The 18,525-nt window shown below is 40.5% G+C and overlaps 2 protein-coding genes across 4 annotated transcripts; one reads left to right on the forward strand and one right to left on the reverse strand.

Annotated features, from left to right (window-relative positions):
• The first annotated feature begins 4,281 nt into the window (after positions 1 to 4,281).
• On the forward strand, positions 4,282 to 14,633 carry rars2 (arginyl-tRNA synthetase 2, mitochondrial). 3 transcript variants are annotated; one of them, XM_056764356.1, is made up of 21 exons: positions 4,284 to 6,185; positions 7,481 to 7,712; positions 7,801 to 7,874; positions 8,491 to 8,593; positions 8,669 to 8,752; positions 9,247 to 9,344; positions 9,480 to 9,535; positions 9,672 to 9,755; positions 10,802 to 10,878; positions 10,945 to 11,103; positions 11,254 to 11,360; positions 11,437 to 11,532; positions 11,615 to 11,675; positions 12,056 to 12,132; positions 12,198 to 12,322; positions 12,437 to 12,504; positions 13,276 to 13,385; positions 13,673 to 13,765; positions 14,176 to 14,250; positions 14,358 to 14,421; positions 14,491 to 14,633. In XM_056764356.1, exons 2-21 carry the CDS (start codon positions 7,677 to 7,679, stop codon positions 14,575 to 14,577), a joined length of 1,734 nt encoding a protein of 577 aa, XP_056620334.1. In that variant the 5' UTR covers positions 4,284 to 6,185; positions 7,481 to 7,676; the 3' UTR covers positions 14,578 to 14,633. The 3 variants fall into 3 exon arrangements, 2 of the variants coding, with proteins under 2 accessions (XP_056620333.1, XP_056620334.1); XM_056764355.1 differs by having other exon boundaries at positions 4,282 to 6,185; positions 10,802 to 11,103; XR_008908669.1 differs by lacking the exons at positions 14,358 to 14,421; positions 14,491 to 14,633 and having other exon boundaries at positions 4,282 to 6,185; positions 13,301 to 13,385; positions 14,176 to 14,230.
• Positions 14,634 to 14,860: 227 nt separating this feature from the next.
• Positions 14,861 to 18,459, reverse strand: slc35a1 (solute carrier family 35 member A1). The gene is made up of 8 exons (XM_056764357.1): positions 18,299 to 18,459; positions 17,928 to 18,105; positions 17,696 to 17,855; positions 16,880 to 17,032; positions 16,492 to 16,558; positions 16,240 to 16,416; positions 16,030 to 16,164; positions 14,861 to 15,903 (listed from the first exon to the last, which is right to left on the reverse strand). Exons 1-8 carry the CDS (start codon positions 18,306 to 18,308, stop codon positions 15,770 to 15,772), a joined length of 1,014 nt encoding a protein of 337 aa, XP_056620335.1. The 5' UTR covers positions 18,309 to 18,459; the 3' UTR covers positions 14,861 to 15,769.
• Positions 18,460 to 18,525: the final 66 nt, after the last annotated feature.

Here is an 18,525-nt window from a genome sequence, read left to right on the forward strand (position 1 = left end):
CTTCTGATGGCAACTCCCCACTGGATGATTCCCCTGATACAGGACCTATTTTCTCAGGGGAGGGGCATGGTCTGGCACCCAAGACCAGACCTCTGGAACCTCCACGTCTGGCTCCTGGACGGGATGAGGAGTGACCTGCCTCCCTCAGCCGCAAGTATGATCACTCAGGCAAGAGCGGCCACTGGCGACTGTACGCCTACAAGTGGCGCCTCTTCTCATCTTGGCGTTCTTCTTGTAGGGGTGTGAATCCTCCATGACCGTGGTCCATACCCTCTTAGGACCTTAATGTGTAGCTTGTGGGCCTAGGGGCCCCATTTGAGCCCCTAGGGGAAGCCGCTCTACCTCATCTCACAATAAAGACAGTTTTCCTAGTGGCGCTTGCTTCTGTCAAGTGGGTAGGGGATCTGCATGCAATGTCTGTGTCCAATGAGTGCCTAGAGTTCAGGCCGGGCAACGCCCACGCGTTGCTGAGACTACTTGCCCAAAGTTCCCACCACTCCCTTCAGGGATCAAGTGGTGAACTTTCAGGCGCTCATCCCTGGGGAGGAAGACCTAACCCCTTCAGTGTTGTACGTGCCTGCGCCTCTGCTTGGACCGCATGCAGAGCTTCAGGATTGTTGTGGTGAATCTGCCTTCCATCACAGAAAGAAATCTCAGAGACGAGGGATCCAGATGCCAAGAGTTTAAACTTTATTTGCCCAGGCAAGCAAAGTGAGACATCTGACGCCATCTTTTATACATTGTTCTCAAGTTGTCATCACAGTTTAAACCAATCATGTTTTACCTTACATCACCTTCTACCAATCAGGTTTCACATGATATCCCCTTTTCATTAGTCTGTACCCTTTCCTGTTTGCTACTATTATATTTCAATCGGGCCTGCGCTCGCTACAGTTATAATTCCGGCCTACTTTATTAGGATTTAATCATACGTATATCATGTGTTCTTTATCTTGACATCTTTCCAGGGCCTTTGGACGATACACGATTTAACATTGGTTTTATTAAAAATGAGCTTGTGGTGTAGCGTGTTAATGAGCAACCTAGCATCCTTGGCTGTATGCGATAAATAAAACTTCTCTACAAAAGTGTGTGTGGTGTACGTGCAGTTCCTGTCCTCAGCCCAAACGTGAACGAATAGGCACGCCATCTTCCTTTTCGCCAAGTTCATTGGCCTGTTAAAAGTACAATCAGAGATGATAGGTTTCACAAAATTAAACCCCATTCTGTTGGTTTGACACAACGTCAAGAGACCGACAGAAAGGGAACTGAGGCTACATGCGTGACCAAGACATTTCCCTATATACAGTTCCTTTAAAAAGTATTGAGCCCCTGCAGCTGAAAAACACTGCACATCATGATACAGTTTCCGCCACACTTCACTGTTGAGATGCTATTGTCTGGAGAAAACCAGGCACTGCTCGACCCCTGAACATGATTCATGAATCTGAGATTCATCAGACCAGAGAATCTTGGCTCTGACAGTTTGAAAGATTTGTTGAAAGGTCGATTTTTGCGTATTTCAAGTTTTCACTGCGCAAAGACTTGAGTCTGGACACTGGGCCATAAAGCTCAGATTGGTAGAGTGTTGCAGTGATTTTTGTCCTTCTGCAAGTTTCTCCCATCTCCATATATGATCATGGAGCTCAACCAGAGTGATCATCAGCTTCTCGCTCACCGCTCTAACCAAGACCCTTCTCCATCGATGGCTCAGTTTGGACAGGAGGTCACCCGCTCAAGTAAGAGATCTGCTGCTTCCAAACTTCTTTCTTGAAGGATTAAGGGAGGTTACATGCTTCTGTGAACCTTCAACACAGCAGATTGTTTTCAGGAGTCTTCCCAGATCTGTCTTAATACAAACATGTCTGGGAGCTCTACTGCACTTCTGTTGACCTCATGTCTTGGTTTTTACATTGATATTTCAGCTGTTGCACCTTTTATTGAGAGGTACGCTGCTCCAAATCATACTTATTCAATTGAATTTGCCACATGTGAACTCCACTCGAAGTGGAGAAACATCAACAAGCGAAACTAATGCTTCTGAGCTCAATTTAGTGTCCCAGATGAATACTTATGCAATGTACATATTTTAGTTTTTAAGTTATAATGAATTCCCAAAGCTGTCACAAATCTGTTTTTTGTCATTATTGTGCATGGAGAGTAGATTACTAAGTAAAGTAGTTTAGGATAAGGCATCTGCGTAACAACATGTGCATAAAATTAAGGGGGATGAATACTTTTTCAAGTCACTGTTTGATTTCTTTAAAAAAAGTCTAAAAATCTGGTGCTGGTGAACTCAGGTTTTCCACCTCGTCCCTACTTTTATTGTGTCTGCTGGCAGATGAATGATAACGTGACAAAATTGTCTGCTGTGACAAAAAAAGATTTAGTGAACTTTGACTAAGTGATGCTCTATACATCACATCATGGGTCACCACTAGATGGCAGTCTTATATAAAAGCTTTGATGCACACACATGACACATATGTTGAATTTATGCAAAAAAATGAAAAGATCAATTGATGTGAGGTCTTTCTAACCTTGATTTCATCATGTGTCATGAGGGTCAAACTGAAGTGTTCATGTTCGTGATTTGATGAATGTTCCAAGAGAGACTTGATCATTCACAGTGGATCGATAATCGAACCATTATTTTGACATTGAAGACTTCACGCATATGAAAATACAAAAACCTATAATGCCTGTTTACTTATAAGATAAACACTCATTCAATACAATAAAATAACAACAATAACATGATATTTTACTGTCTTTGACAATAGTGAGTAGGTGAACATGATAATTGTTCTTCTTTCAACAGTATGATTTACATTTAGACATTTTGCAGACAGTTTTTACAGCGTTTCTCATATCATTCCTAACATTTGAGAAATAGTCAGTGCATTTATCATTTGTACATACAGCACCACATGGTGAAATGCCTGTAAATACCTTAATTCATCTCTCAAAAGTCTATTTTATGTCAATGATCATGTAAGTGCATCACAATGACACTTGTACACATTACAGTACAGAGTAACTTGACACAGAAAACAGAAAGACTAGAACATTTTACAGCCAAACATAAGAACGAGTCCTCAGGCACCTCCTGATATTCAACTTTAAGGAGTCTATACATTTTTTTGTTTGAATGTCTGTGTTCTGAGGTGAAGGGTGTAGTGGGTCAGATTGTGGGTCGGTTGGGCTCTACGGTCACTCTGCCCTGCTGGATCTCTCCTCCACTGAACATCTGGAGATTCACTGAACGTCATGTGGATGTCTGACAGAAGAAGGAGCTGATGGATGTTCTCTGTCTCTCTCTGACACCCAACAGTGGAGAGGAGAGATATACACAACACAGTCAGTTCTTCATGTTCAGGTTAGAAAACATTTCTCTAAGACGCCAATAAATCATGTGTTTGAGCATCTCTCTTCTGCTTTTCTCTTTCAGACGGTCCATGGATGAAACTTTATCACTTTTGCTCTTCTGGGTCTGTTTGGAGAGAAACTAAAAGGAGAGATGAACACATCTGAAGACAAAAGTTTTCTGCTGTATGTATTCAGAACATCATGAGTGTTGACATGAGATTTATGTTTCTGTGCAGGAATGAAAACAAATGAAGAAAGTGAGTAAAATTCACACTTATTTTGAGGTTACATTCACACACAGGTATTTATAAATCATTGAATACGGATACTAAATTACAACTGACGCACTACTAAATATTTTTGAGTTACACCATTCAACTTAGTAGAAGCGTAACATTAGGTAACATCCCCCTCTCCCTCTCCCTCCCCCTCTCCCTCTCCCTCTCCTTCTCCCTCCCCCTCTCCCTCTCCCTCTCCCTCTCCCTCCCCCTCCCCCTCTCCCTCTCCCTCTCCCTCCCCCTCTCCCTCTCCCTCTCCCTCCCCCTCTCCCTTCCCCTCTCCCTCTCCCTCTCCCTCTCCCTCTCCCTCTCCCTCCCCCTCTCCCTCTCCCTCCCCCTCTCCCTCTCCCTCTCCCCCTCTCCCTCCCCCTCTCCCTCTCCCTCCCCCTCTCCCTTCCCCTCTCCCTCTCCCTCTCCCTCTCCCTCTCCCTCTCCCTCCCCCTCTCCCTCTCCCTCCCCCTCTCCCTCTCCCTCTCCCTCTCCCTCTCCCTCCCCCTCTCCCTCTCCCTCTCCCTCCCCCTCCCCCTCTCCCTCCCCCTCTCCCTTCCCCTCTCCCTCTCCCTCTCCCTCTCCCTCTCCCTCTCTCTCCCCCTCTCCCTCTCCAATGTATCGTCAATCATAAGTTTCCCTATATAATTTTTTCTGGCTTGCTCTCTTTCTAATCTGAAAAAGTAAGCAGAGCTTTGCTCACCTTCTTCAAGCCACTTTCTGCATGAGCGAATGTAGGCTCCTTCAGCTTTATATTTATAAATGTTATCTAATTGATGTTGCAGTTCAGCAAGTTCAGCTTTTTCAGAAATAGTGATATCCTCCACATTTTTTGCCAAAAGATTGCCAATTTTATAAATAACATCATTTTCATTAGATTTTCTCTTTTTAGCTAAGATGCTACTAAATTTGCGCAAATATTTACTAACTTCATATTTAGTTAGCTCCCAATTACTGCCGTAATTTTTTTCTTCTTTTGCTTTAACCCAAAATTTTGTAATAATGTTACTGACGTTGTCTTTAACTTCATCATAGACAAGAATCGAGTTATTAAGTTTCCAATAAGAGGGGGTTGTATGCGAAGTAACTTCATTTGAAAAAGGAATATGAATAGAAATACATTTGTGATCAGACAAAGGTGAGGGAATAATATCAGTCGAAACGTTATGCAGCTCCTTAGAAATAAGCCATAGGTCAATGCGAGATTGACATGAGAATGAATTATTATTCCATGTGAATGATCTTAAAGATGGATAAGTATCTCTCCAGCTATCAACCAAACAGAACCTTTCCATGAACATCTTTAAATAAGAATTAGCACTATTAGGTTTTGGTGGCCATCTATCCATGTTACTGTCACTAACCATATTAAAGTCACCTCCGAAAATCAAATATGAATTGGGGTAGTTAGTTAACAGTGAAAGTATGCGTTTTTCTATGTGATCAAAAAAAATCCATTTTATTTTAGTTGATTGTGCCCATAAACATTGGTGACGATAAACTTCTTACATGAAATTTCAAGTAAGAGGAAAACATACCGACCATTTGGATCACACTCAGTAAATAAAACTTTCCCCCTGAAACAATGAAGTAAAACACATACCCCAGCTGAGCTTGAGGTTGCATGAGACATCCACAAGTCCATGCCCCATTGGGATCTCCATATCTTAAAATCTTCTTTGACTGAATGACATTCTTGTAAAAAGTAAAAGTCAGAGTTAAACTGTTTAAGGTACAAAAAAATAGCTTTACGTTTTGTAAGATTTCTTATCCCTCTAACATTAAATGAAAGAATAGACAGAGCCATAACAGAAAAAAACAAAGACAGAAAGAGAACTTTAAATTAAACAATAATAACAGTTATGATCCAAGTAATGTGCTAAGGATCACTTATTTATGGAATTTATGCAAAGATGAGCACAGCAAAATCTCAGAAGCAAAACACCCTAATAATGTAGTGCAGTATAAGTACTACCCCAACAGAGTAAAATAACAACTTTAAATTATTATAAAATTTAGTTATAAAATATTATAATTTAGACAACATTTTCTGATAAACAGCAAAACAGCCCCTCATTGTGTTTATCAAATCTTAAACTTATAAAGTGCCAAATTAGCCATTTTAGAACAAAGTTTAGCAACATTTAAGAAAGTAATTTGTTACCTTAAGAACATGGCTTTCACACAAGTTGAGTGGATAAACACAAAGCCAAAAAAGATAGTTCAAGTTGCTGAAAATATTTCAGTTCCATCCACAAAAGCTCTTCCTCCTACAAAATAAGCTCGCTTGTTTTCACGACGTGCTTTATCCACGAGAGGACATCGTTTATTTGGTCTTTCCCTGTCAGATGGAGACAGGTCCTCAGCGATTTTCAGATTGTTGTTTCTGAGAAAGGCGGGCGGAGTCCTTCGCTTCCCGCCAAACGGCATCACGATAAAAGCGCGATGTAAACTGGAATATTACCCCTCTAGGCTTGTCGTTATTCAGCTGTTTGCGACCGAGTCGATGTACAGTGTCTACAATGAATGGATTTTTTTCCTTTGCTTCAGGTAAAAGCTGTTGGCATACCTGGATGACACGTTCACGAACGTCCTCTTTCTCTTTTTCTGGCACTCCGTAAATCCTCAGATTCCAACGACGTGTATATCAGCTATCTGTTTGGCATTTTCAATGACCGTTTCTTTCATGCTCGCGATCGCTTGAGCATTGTTTTTCACCATTTTTTCCAATGCATCCGAACGATTGTTGATAAATTGAGAGAGTTCTTTGAGTTGTGTGAGAATGTTAGCGGTATCCAAGCTCTCTATTTTACGCTGATTAACAACCGGAGACTTACTTGGAGTTTCAGGTAAAGGAGGGAATACTTCTTCCACTATCATGACACCTGCAGGATCCATTTCTGACTTTAGATAATCGTGCAAATTTTCGCTTAAAAGCTTATTTGGGGCTTGCTGCGTTACCGAGATAGCTTGATTAGCATTCTTGTTTTTCCTTTTTATAGATTTTCCCATTGTCAACCATTGCAAATGATGTGGCAGTCAAATACGAAGCGAATTATAACTGAAAATATTACTCACTGCACTACAAATGAAATGATACGTACTGACTTTGCCGAGCTCTCCTAAACACGTGTAAGCAATTTTACACGTAATCAATTTTTACACGATTACACGTGTTTAGGAGAGCTCGGCAAAGTCAGTACGTATCATTTCATTTGTGCGCCATCTTGCCCACCTCAGCGATAATCCAACTTCACCTCTGATATCTGATGCTGGTGTGACGTAATCATTTATTCACGGTAATGTTTCATGTGTCCAGTCTGTGTCGCTGTTTTGTCCCGTTTGCATCTGGACAGTCAGTGAGTGTGTAAAATCATTACTACATTATAATGTTATCATCTCAGACAACTTTTGTTGATTTAATTTTAAATCTGTTTTAGTTAAATGTCTAAACTTTGTAAATGTAATCAAATAATGAGTGAAGAAATAAACGTCGTGTATCTTGTTTCATTTTTGCTGTTTTCTCTTTGTATGGTCCCATGTAAAATTGTACAATTTAATACTTTACTGAAGTGTAATAAGTATAGTAAACTGGAACAGAATTCCTACATACTAGTATTTTAAACCTTTCCGTATTAAATATAAAAATATACTATGGTATTTACTACAATTTATCAATTCACCATAGTTGATAATAAAGAATAACAAAGTGTAGTAATTATACACTCTAGTGAACCAAAACTAATTGTCTACAGTTTAGTGTCCAGTGATAAACAAGTATTTTGTTTATTAATGTATAAATAGTAAAGACATAAGCATACCATTTTCTTTTTATTATGGGACAGAGCAAACGTCGCAGGACTTTTGTCACATTTTAAGACTGAGGACTTCAATTTTGTAAAGGCGCAAAGAGATGACGACAGCTGACTTTCCACAGTGAACACACGCTCTGTCTGAATAACCTATCCCATCAATGACACTTGACTTTATACAGATTTTACAACAACAACAACAAAAACAATATTAAGCCGCTCAAGACTCATGGCGTGTTTCTTCAGGAGAACTATTGCTCATCAGGTACACGCGCTGTGTTTACACTATGACATAATAAAAGTCTCAGACGTCCTCTAATATAAAATGCTTACTGACTTTAACTGTTTTGCAGCTTTCAAAGATGTGTGGTCAGTATGAAGATGTTTTTATACCTCTCATCTGTGCAGTGCCAGTGTCAAAGAAACAGTAAGAACACTCGGTGCATTGTCCACAACTGATCTCTACAGTACACGACATAAACAGTGCCATACTGTTCATGACATAATAAAGCATCAGATTTTAACATAAATAAATCATAAGATAAAGGTATTAGTGGTTCATGTCTTTAGTTTGTATAGTGGATGTGAAGACATATAAAACTCTTCATGATACAGCTGCGGGAACAATTCAGAGACCCTTTCAGAGACCCCTTTTCTATTTGCATTTATTTGCAGAACACGAGACCTGGAGAAACAGGTGAAATAACACAAGAGATGCTCTGTGTTTTATCACAACTCAAATACTGGCATGAAAACAAGTTCAGATTCACTTTTAAGCAACACTATAGTCACAGTTCTACATGCATTATGTATATATGTGATAATCTGTGTTTTGATGACAGTTGTCATGTGTCTTGTCATGCTGTCAGACATTCACATTGCTGTTGGATGACTTTATGTCACTCCTGAAGGAAATTCAACAGACACTGGACTGAAATGAGCACAATACATCTAGAAAGGCTGATTTGAAATGAACATTTGGAACGCTCTCGTCATATTTTCCACGGCTGTAAACGGTCTGAATGTGTGTTGATGTGTGTCAGGTCGATGGGTGATTTACGGGTGTCTGTGAACTCTCTGGTGCAGAATGGTGCTGTTCTTCCTCATGAAGATCTACAGAGAAACACTGAAACACTGGCCAAACAGGTGAGGATAGATTATTGAGCAGAAGTTATCTCACGGATAAGAAGTGATGGAGAGTTTGTGATGTTTCTGATCCAGATAAAACACAACTCTGTGGTTGAGGACGTCATCGCTGCTCCAGGAATGATTTACTTCAGATTAAACAAACTGATGCTGGCACAGGTATAAACTCATCTCTCAATCTCGAAATAGAAAGTGTTAAGATAACATGTTTCATACATCCGTCTGTTGTCTGAAGCTGCTCGTCCTCTGCCGGAGCATCAGAGGACAACTTTTAAGCAGATAAACAACAACTTTTCCTGCATTTGTTCATGTCATGGCTTTAGTGAAGTCACCTGTATGATCAGAACAGTGAGATCTGTCACAGTCAAATGTTGTTATTAAAGGCGGGATGTCTGATTTCTCTTAGCCGTTGTTGATGTTCAAATCACAGAAAAAGACAGACCTCTGCCCCCATCTTTCACTTTCGTCAGTGCGCGGCTCTGTGTACTGTGCAGCTTACTGCTTTTTTTGGTACTCGGAACGACTTTGTCTAAACAAGAGTACATTGGACACCCCGCCATTAATAACTTATATTATTGTTGGGTTATTATTGATGATATTTCACATTTAGTGTGGTCTCTTCTTAATGTGTTGACTGTGGACTTTGATAACAGAAGGTCCTGAAGCAGCTGCAGTCAGAGCCTGACACGTTTGGACTGAAGAGTGAACTTCTCACACATCTACACGGCGGCAGAACACTGGTGGAGTTCAGGTCATTTAATACTTCATATCATCACCTTTATCTTCTGATGCCAGAAAGATATGAGTGTGCATTGACCAAGTGGAGCTTATATCAGTGTCGTGACGTGACATGACGGGCTGTGTTGTGGATTTGTTTTGGTTTCAGTTCACCAAACGTTGCTAAGAAGTTTCACGCTGGACATCTGCGCTCCACGTTCATCGGTGAGATGTGAAATCTCTGTTAAACAGTTTTCTTTTTGCCAAAGTGACGTTAAGTTCATTTCAGGTTTACATCTATTGATCACAACACAGTTCTCTACTAGCACATTTCTATATGATATATTTCTGTTTGGTGTAGGAAACTTCATTGCCAATGTCAAGAAGGCTGTGGGGAAGGAGGTGATTCGGGTGAATTATTTGGGGGACTGGGGGATGCAGTTTGGTGAGTTCACTGTAAACAAATATTATTAACAATTATATATTAAAAAGTTAACAGACATTTTTACAGTCAGTACTACTCATATACATCCCTTGAATAAACATAAACACACTGTTTAGTACTATGAATAGAAATGTCTGATTAAGAGAGTTTTAAAACAGCATAGTGCTGTCAAACGATTCATCACACCCAGAAATAAAGGGTTTGTTTACATAAGAAAAGTTTGTCAAATTTGGGTTTTATATTAACCCACACGTAGATGTTTACATATTTACAAAATATTTAAATGTATTCATTTATATTAACCAATAATTTAAATGTAATAAATGTTTATTTATTTTTATATTTTTATTCAATATTTGCATTTATGTGTACAAACTTAATATGCACTGTGTACATACATACATTATGTGAACACAAACTGTTATTCTGGATGTGATTCTCAATTTATCATTTGACAGCCCTGAAACTGCAATAACATCATGTTTGCTGTGTAAATCTGATTTGCAACAATGCACAATTGTTTTATGTAAATCATTAATCAAATTGAATGGAATGAAACATTATTGATACGGTTTGAGAAATCCTACAAATCATTCATCTTTAAAAACAAAATCATGTTTTCATGTTTAAAAATGGTATTCTTTATCAAGTGAAAGCATATTAATGACTAAAGGGAACATTAAAATATAATCAAATGAATACTGGACCAGGAATCAATGTTTGGCTGCTTCATTCAGCGTTCAAGTATCATATGAGGTCAAATCTTGAAGAAAATTGTCATGACAGATCTCGTATGCTTACAATAGTGAGATCAAAATGATGCCTCTCTCTCTCTCTCTCTCTCTCTCTCTCTCTCTCTCTCTCTCTCTCTCATTGTGTTTGTAAATATGACTGTAAAATCCTAACAGACACAAAGAAAGGTCTTCTACATTTTGGATTGACTGAAGATCAATCTAAATACTCTCAGTAACTTGATCACTGTCAGAAACGTATCTACACGACATGTGTATGAATGTGATGTGATTGTGTTGGGTGTGGTCTGGCAGGTCTTTTGGGAGCAGGATTCGAGCGGTTTGGCTGTCAGCAGAAGTTGAAAGTTCAGGCTCTTCAGCATCTCTTTGAGGTCAGCAGGTGTTTCTGTCACGCTGTCACACGTCTCTTCTCTTTTAACTCTCCGTCGTCCGTTCAGGTGTACGTTCAGGTGAACCGTGAGGCCGAGCACGATGGCAACGTGCGTGTGGCTGCCGCCGACTTCTTCAGACGCCTCGAGCAGAAGGAACATCATGCTCTATCGCTATGGAAGCAGTTGATGGAGATCACCGTGAAAGAATACAAACGGATCTATGAGGCAAGTTATCATTATGTGTCATGATCTTCACATTTACATTGACGACATTATCAGTAAATCCAGGCTCGCATCATTCCAAAATTGTACCTTTTAGACGTCTCTATGTAAATGTGCTGCGTTGTGATTGGCTGCGTGTTTGTCTTCTCTCAGCGCTTAGGAGTTCACTTTGATCATTTCTCTGGAGAGTCGTTTTATCACAGTCAAACAAAGAATGTTCTGGAAGATCTTAAGTCCAGAGGCCTGTTAAAGACCACACAGTATGTCCCTCTCTGCTCATTGGCTGATGACAGCATGTGTGTGTGCGGGGCTTGACTGTGATTGGTTGATTTTCAGGAAGGGTACGACTGTGTTCGATCTGTCGGATGCAGGTGATTTGTCATCTTACGCCACGTTAGCGCGCAGCGATGGGACGTCACTGTACATCACCAGGTGTGTATCACAGACGCACAAACACAGTGTCTAATGAGGTGTGTAGTGCGCGTCTGTGATGTCATTTGTTTTGCATTGTCAGAGACATCGCAGCGGCGCTGGACAGACACCAGAGGTTTGGATTTGATGAGATGATTTATGTGGTGAGATTACATTCTAAACACGTTGTGTGTGTATGTGATATGATGTGTGTGCGTATGTGTGTGTGCGCGTGCGTGCGTGTGAATGTAATGTGTGTGCACGTTTTTGTGTTTTTACCTGCGAGTGTGTTTTTGCTAATATGCATGTGTTTGTGTATGTGTCTGCGTGTGTGTCTATGAGTGTGTGCGTGCGTGCTCGTCTGTGTGTTTAAGTGTGTGTGTGCATGAGTTTGTGCGTGTAATTGTGAGTGTGTCTGTGAGTGTGTCTGTGCATGCGAGTGTGTGCGTTTGTGTGCATGTGTCTGTGCGTGTGTGTCTGTTTGTGTGTGTGCATGTGTTTGTGGGTGTTATTGTATTGACTCATCAACATATTCCTCCTGAAGACAGATAAGAGTCAGAGCGTACACTTTCAACAACTCTTCCACATCCTGTCAGCCATGGGACACCAGTGGGCAAACAGGTACACACACACACACACACACACAATCCCTAAACAAACATCTTCTGATAATATGTGTGTGTCAGTTGTGTTCACGTGGCGTTTGGGCGGGTTCAGGGCATGAGCACACGGCGGGGTGACGTCATCTTTCTGGAGGATGTTCTGGATGAGGCTCGCACCCAAATGCTCAACAACATGAGAGAGTCCAGAAGTGAGCAATGACACAGAACAACAACTAAACACCATCCTGCACTATCACACCAACATCAGTTTTCACAAGCGTTCCACATTTGTGTCGTTATCATGACAATCTTCTGTGTGTTAGCTTCAAAAGCTCTTGAGGATCCAGAAGAAACCGCAGAGAGAATTGGCATCAGTGCTGTTGTGATACAGGTACTCAAAAATCACTCCCTAAATCACACACACAATCTGAAGCCTGATGAACTGGATTGGTCACATTGTGTGATGACATTTGCCTGTAAATATTTATCCTTTCATTTTTCTTTAAAAAAAACCTCCGATAGTTTGTCTTGTTTTCCAGCACAAATATATATGTATTTATTTATTTATATAGTTGTCAAATCATGATACATTTACTTGAAGTGCAATGACTTGGCAGCATATAGTAAGTCTTGTTTACAAAAAAAAAAAAAAATATTTAAAATAATATGTGGTATTGTGGATTAATGAAATGTTTACAAAGACTATTAAATATTAATTTAAAGCTTTTGTGTTCTCTTGCAGTATGTTTGAAACATTTTTGTCTGTTTCTTCTCTTATTGTTTGTCTCCACCATATCTCTTTCAGTAGGAAGACAAATCTGAATCATTATAATTGACATTTTTAACTCTTCTCTGAATACTTCATTCAAGGTTGAAGAGAATGAAGAGTTCATTTGCCATAACAGATAACTAACTGTAAATCATGTTTTTTATTGTGTATTCTAAAAAAAATGAATCAAGTTGCTCACACATGGTAAAAAAATTAAAAAACATGATTTTTTAAAATTAATCAAAATAGAAGTTATTTTCACTTCTCAAATAAATGTGTCTTGATTTAGAAAGGTTTAGATATTTGTAGAGGAAAACGGGACACATATACACTGTGTCATCATTTCTGTGATTGTGTGTTTGATCTTTTATTTGATGTGTTTGTGTTTGTGAGGATTTTAAAGGGCCTCTGATATCAGATTATAGATTTGAGTGGGATACAGTTCTTCAGGCTCAGGGTGACACAGGAGTTTTTCTGCAGTACACACACGCACGACTCCGCAGGTAACACACACACACACACACACCTTTGTAATGATGCTGTTTGTATTGACTGATCTCTATTGACGCTCTTCTGGTTTATTCAGTCAAGCTGTACATGAATAGATAGGACCTGTAACATGACATTTGCTAACATGATTTATCCGCATTCTATAAAGCCCATGACCTTTGTGTTGCTAACTCTCAAACACTCAAACCATTGAGCTCCAGATATCCATGAAAAGCCTTTAAACTCTTGTGTTCAGCTCGCTCATGTCACGTGTGTGTGAATCAGTGTGTTTTGTCATCAGTCTGTTGAACAGATTTGGAGATGAGAAGAAGTGTGGTGACCTCTCACCTCTGACAGACAACAGAAGCGTTTCAATCCTCCAGCATCTCCTCAGGTGAAACACTCCTCACACATTCCTGTCTGAAAGCTGAAAGAAGATATGAGCAAACTAAATGAAGAACCGTGTGATTTTATTCCAGTAAAGCTGGTCTGACAGAACACATCACAAGTCACAGGAGACACGCGCAGTCAATACACGAAAAACCAGTTATTCACTCTTTTCAAACAAAGGAATTATTGTTATTAACAAGCATTTCTGTTATTCAAGAAAATTCATTTACATGTATTATTACAAGTTGTTATTAAACATTGACTATTCTTTTATTAATCTTCCGTTTGTTATATTGTTGGTGCCATTGTCATCTTAAATATTTTTCTTATTATTGTTGGATTCACATTCTAATAATAGTTTTTTTGATGCTATTTCTTCATAATAGCATGAATCTTTTTCTGATTGTTGTTTAGATACGATGAGATTCTTCTTCAGTCGGCGACGGACCTGCAGCCCAGACACCTGGTGAACTTCCTCATGACTCTGTGGTACGATCATCTCTCCTTCACTTCCTCATTCACGTGTCTGTGTGTCCTCACGCCGCTCCGTCACAAACACCAGTCAGCTTGTTTAGTGATGTGATGTGTGTTTGCAGTCATCTGGTGTCGTCCGCCCATCGAGAGCTGCCTGTGAAGGGAAGCTCACTGGAGGTGGCTCAGGTAAACGCTCACATGTAAACGCTCTTTTCTATCAGCTCACGGTCACTCATTAAACACTTGTGTTCTCAGGCCAGACTCTGTCTGTTCAGCGCCGCCCGTTCACTTCTGGCTAATGGAATGAGGATTCTGGGGATCACGCCTGTGGACAAAATGTGATTTTTTCTGTCTTTTCCTTGGCTGAATCTAAATATAAAGACGATTGACGAGCAACATCATTGTGTGCTGAAATGATTTTACAGACATATCCTGTTATTAACATCACACGATAAGCAGATCCTCACCACTTTTACAGTAGACATCAGGTCATTCTGATCATTTTAAAATCTCGTTATATTTGACTTTCTTCTTGAGTAGTTTGTGAGGATTTTGATCTGTCAATCAGTCTAGTTTGAGAAGCTTCTACAAAGTGACCGACTCAATTGATACAAGAGACACAGGGTAAAGTTTCTCCCATTTATTCCCCGTCCTCACACCACGATATGTTATGCACTCAGTGCCTGTCTGCAGGATCCTTCACATGAAATCAAAATTCACATTGTGTCCATCATCATAATGTTTTAATATAGTGTATTTGGTTTGAGACCCCACACATCAGGTACATAACAGAAAAATAAAATATCACCTTACAGACCGTTAAAAAATGCACGCGCACTTGACCAGTTAATCCAGTTAACTTCCGCTTTGTGTTTGGCTTGTGTATTATTTATATTTAAATTATGTTGATATTTACTTGTATTATTATTTTACTGTATTATAATAAAATAAACGATTTGTCGAATTGGTCCTGTAGTTTTGATACACTGATACACATCTAGTGGTTGAGATTGGTATTGCAGTCTCAAGTCAAAATATTGGAGAGACAAGCTTATCCATCTAAGGCTTCTTCTCGGTTTCTTTTGATAGTAATCAGTAATAATCTACAGGCACTCTATTGTTTGTGAATGTGTACCAGAAGTTCAGTTGGGGTCACAAAAATGTTTCCCTTAATGCGCGCAGAGATCGTCCTCGTGAAAGAGGCGTGGCATAACCCAACACGCTCCACATTTATTCTGCAGCGTTCGCTCACCAATCTGACAATGAAATTCATCATCTTCTGTATTCAATATTTGTAAAAGTTTCTCAATGTGTCTCGTATGCATGTGTACATTCAGAGGACAGTTTCGGCATTAACAGTGTTGGATTCTTGTGATCTGGACATTATAACAACAAATAAAATAACCCTAAACCCGTCCATTTCCATAACACCAGGCCTTCCTTCAACAGAAGGGTTTCATTATGATTCAGTTCTCCTGTTAGCTGTCAGTCTTCATCTGCTGTAAACAGTCACGAGCGTCTCGCTGATCTCAGGTCAGACCGCTGAGCCTTTCTGTTTCTTGACGTTATCCACGCTGGGTGTCGACGCTTTGCTGGTGTCTTGCTTTGGCAGTCCGTACAGGTAAATGGAAATGCACACCAGCATGGATCCGCTCATGAACGTGGTGGCTGCAGGGAACAGAAAACGATTCAAACTGAATCAAGTACAGTCAACAGTCTGGAATCACAATGAGAGTGTGATCGTACAAAGACAACAGTTTCATGTCAGAAGATCAACTGAATGAAGCGACTCACTGATCTGCAGGCCGAAGAGCATCACAGACGCCACGGTGGACAGAACGATAGCGGCGGCCGCTGAAAATCCCTTCATGATGTTGTCCGTGTACTTCACCACCACAGACGTGTACATTCCTCCAACACTCGCCAGAACTACACACACACACACACACACATTATTCCTGAACTTCATGAAACAGTGTTTGTAGATGAATTGTGTCAACTCACAGATGACCAGGCAGACCCAGGGCGTGTATCCGTAAAAAACTCCTTTCTCCATCACTTCGGCGCCGTCTGTCACGATGACACCTAGAAAGGTCACAGCTATACCCGACAGGTACATCTGGATGTTTCGCACCCACAGCGACGTGTCTGAGCTCTTCAGAACCTTCTCAAAGTACACACCTGAGCCAAAGAGAGAGTCTCTCGTGAGAAATCAACGCAAGCCGCACATGAGCGATGTCAGTGATGATGTCATACCTGCAAACCCCGAGCACAGGACCGCCACCGCAATCGCCATGAAGCCCATCAATGGATTCTGCTCCATCTGTGTCGCGGCAACATTACAAAAAACAAGCACACTTAAAGAAAGTTCAAGTACACTCTGAAGTAAGTATACTAATATCATTGCACTTGTGTATGTGTCTCATAAACCACTTTTTTTTTAATTAAAAGTATACTTCAGGTTCAATACTTTGAAGTACACTCTCTCAGTAAACTACTAGTTGAGTAGTTTTCATCTTTATCGCTCCATTTCGGTTTCATCAGCTGTGATTCTGATTGGTCAGTTACTCACATCACATGACTTTAAATCATTGGTGGTGTTTTAGAAGAGGTCAGTGTTGTGATTGAGGGCAGGTGGATGTACCTGAACTTTAGTGGATTCTGGTGGTGTCCACTGCACCAGCGTCACCCCCCCGCAGAGCATGAACACAGAGAACCACTGCAGACGACTCAGAGAACGACTAAGCATGAGGACGGTACACAGAGCCGTACACGGGATCTTCAGCTGATACGTCACCTGACACACAGCGGCCAATCACATCATCTCGCAGTAACATACACGTGCAGTTCTTATAACCTTTACTGTGACCAGACAAAGTTATGAGTGCAACAAAAACATGGGGCGGGATGTGATTTGGATTGGAATTGATTGACAGATGTCAGCTGAAAATAACCAAACACTAAATAAATCTTCATTATTAGCAAAGACAATAATAAAAGGGAGAAGTAATGATACAGCTTTAGTGAAGGAAGCCTCCCTCCGGCACAAACAGCCAATCATCAATCAAAAGAGTCTGATGATTCTGTGGGACGGAGCTCTGCATACGGTGTTTATATACCTGTGTGCACACAACACCTCCAAAACACCTTGAAAAGTGTGTTTGGAGCACAATTTGAGCTTAAAGGGATACTTCACCCAAAAATGACAATTCTGTCATCATTTAGTCACCCTGGAGTTGTTCAAAAGTGCATAAATGTCTTTGTTCTGATGAACACAGAGAAAGATATTTGGAAGAATGCTTATAACCAGACAGATCTTGCCCCCCACAGTAGGAAAAAATACAGATTTTGTAACAACTCGATGTTGAGTAAATGATGACAGTGTTGCCCTTTTAGGTGAAGTATCCCTTCAGGAAACAAACTTGACTGTATCGTTTCACTGTGAATCGGATTTCAATACCTGGTAGACGGCAGCGTCCAGATTGCTCAACGCCACGAAGGCCATGTTGTTCTGGATGGCGTAAACCACAGACGGGACGCTGAGCTTCAGCAGCTCCTTAGGACTTCTGAAGATGTGATGGACCAGAGCAGCCTTACACCTGCCGACATCACCCGTCTCCCTGCGTGAGACACCATCACCATGACAACAGGTCTGATGCCAGGAGCTCAGTGACAAACAGCGCAGGTCTCACCTCACGAGCATGCCCAGACTGAGCACGAGTTTGATGATCTCAGCGAAGCAGACCGCAGTGGTGGAGAAGTACAGCTCGGATGAGATGGTTCTGGTGTATCGGAGAACCACGGTGTATGTGGCAGCGATCACAGTCATGACGACCAGACAGTAAATCTTAAACCAAACACTCACCGACTCTAACAATACACAACGACAACAACCTGCTGTCAGTCACACAAACACTACACGTGCGTTATTATTCCTCACATCAAGCATGCTTTTATTCTGGAAAAACATGATTAGCTCAACTACGATCCTTGCAATCAGACTGCGGATAGTGTTGCTATAGTTAACTCTAGTAACTAATGTATTTATTATCAGATCACTCACCGATCGCCATGGCTGTCTGTCAGTTTAATAATGCTATTAATAATAAAAAATAATAGAAAAAATATGTGATGACTTATTTGTCGATCGTTGCGACTGAGTTCATTTCTGCTCCCAAAAGGAATGAAGATCCACAGTATCAAGCAAGATACACACACCACACACTTCCGGGTTTACACATGCGACGTCACCTTGTTTCAAAATAAAGGTCTATTGTTTCTAAATATATT

This window comes from Triplophysa dalaica, chromosome 13 (genome assembly GCF_015846415.1).
Source record: "Triplophysa dalaica isolate WHDGS20190420 chromosome 13, ASM1584641v1, whole genome shotgun sequence".
Classification (NCBI taxonomy): domain Eukaryota; kingdom Metazoa; phylum Chordata; class Actinopteri; order Cypriniformes; family Nemacheilidae; genus Triplophysa; species Triplophysa dalaica.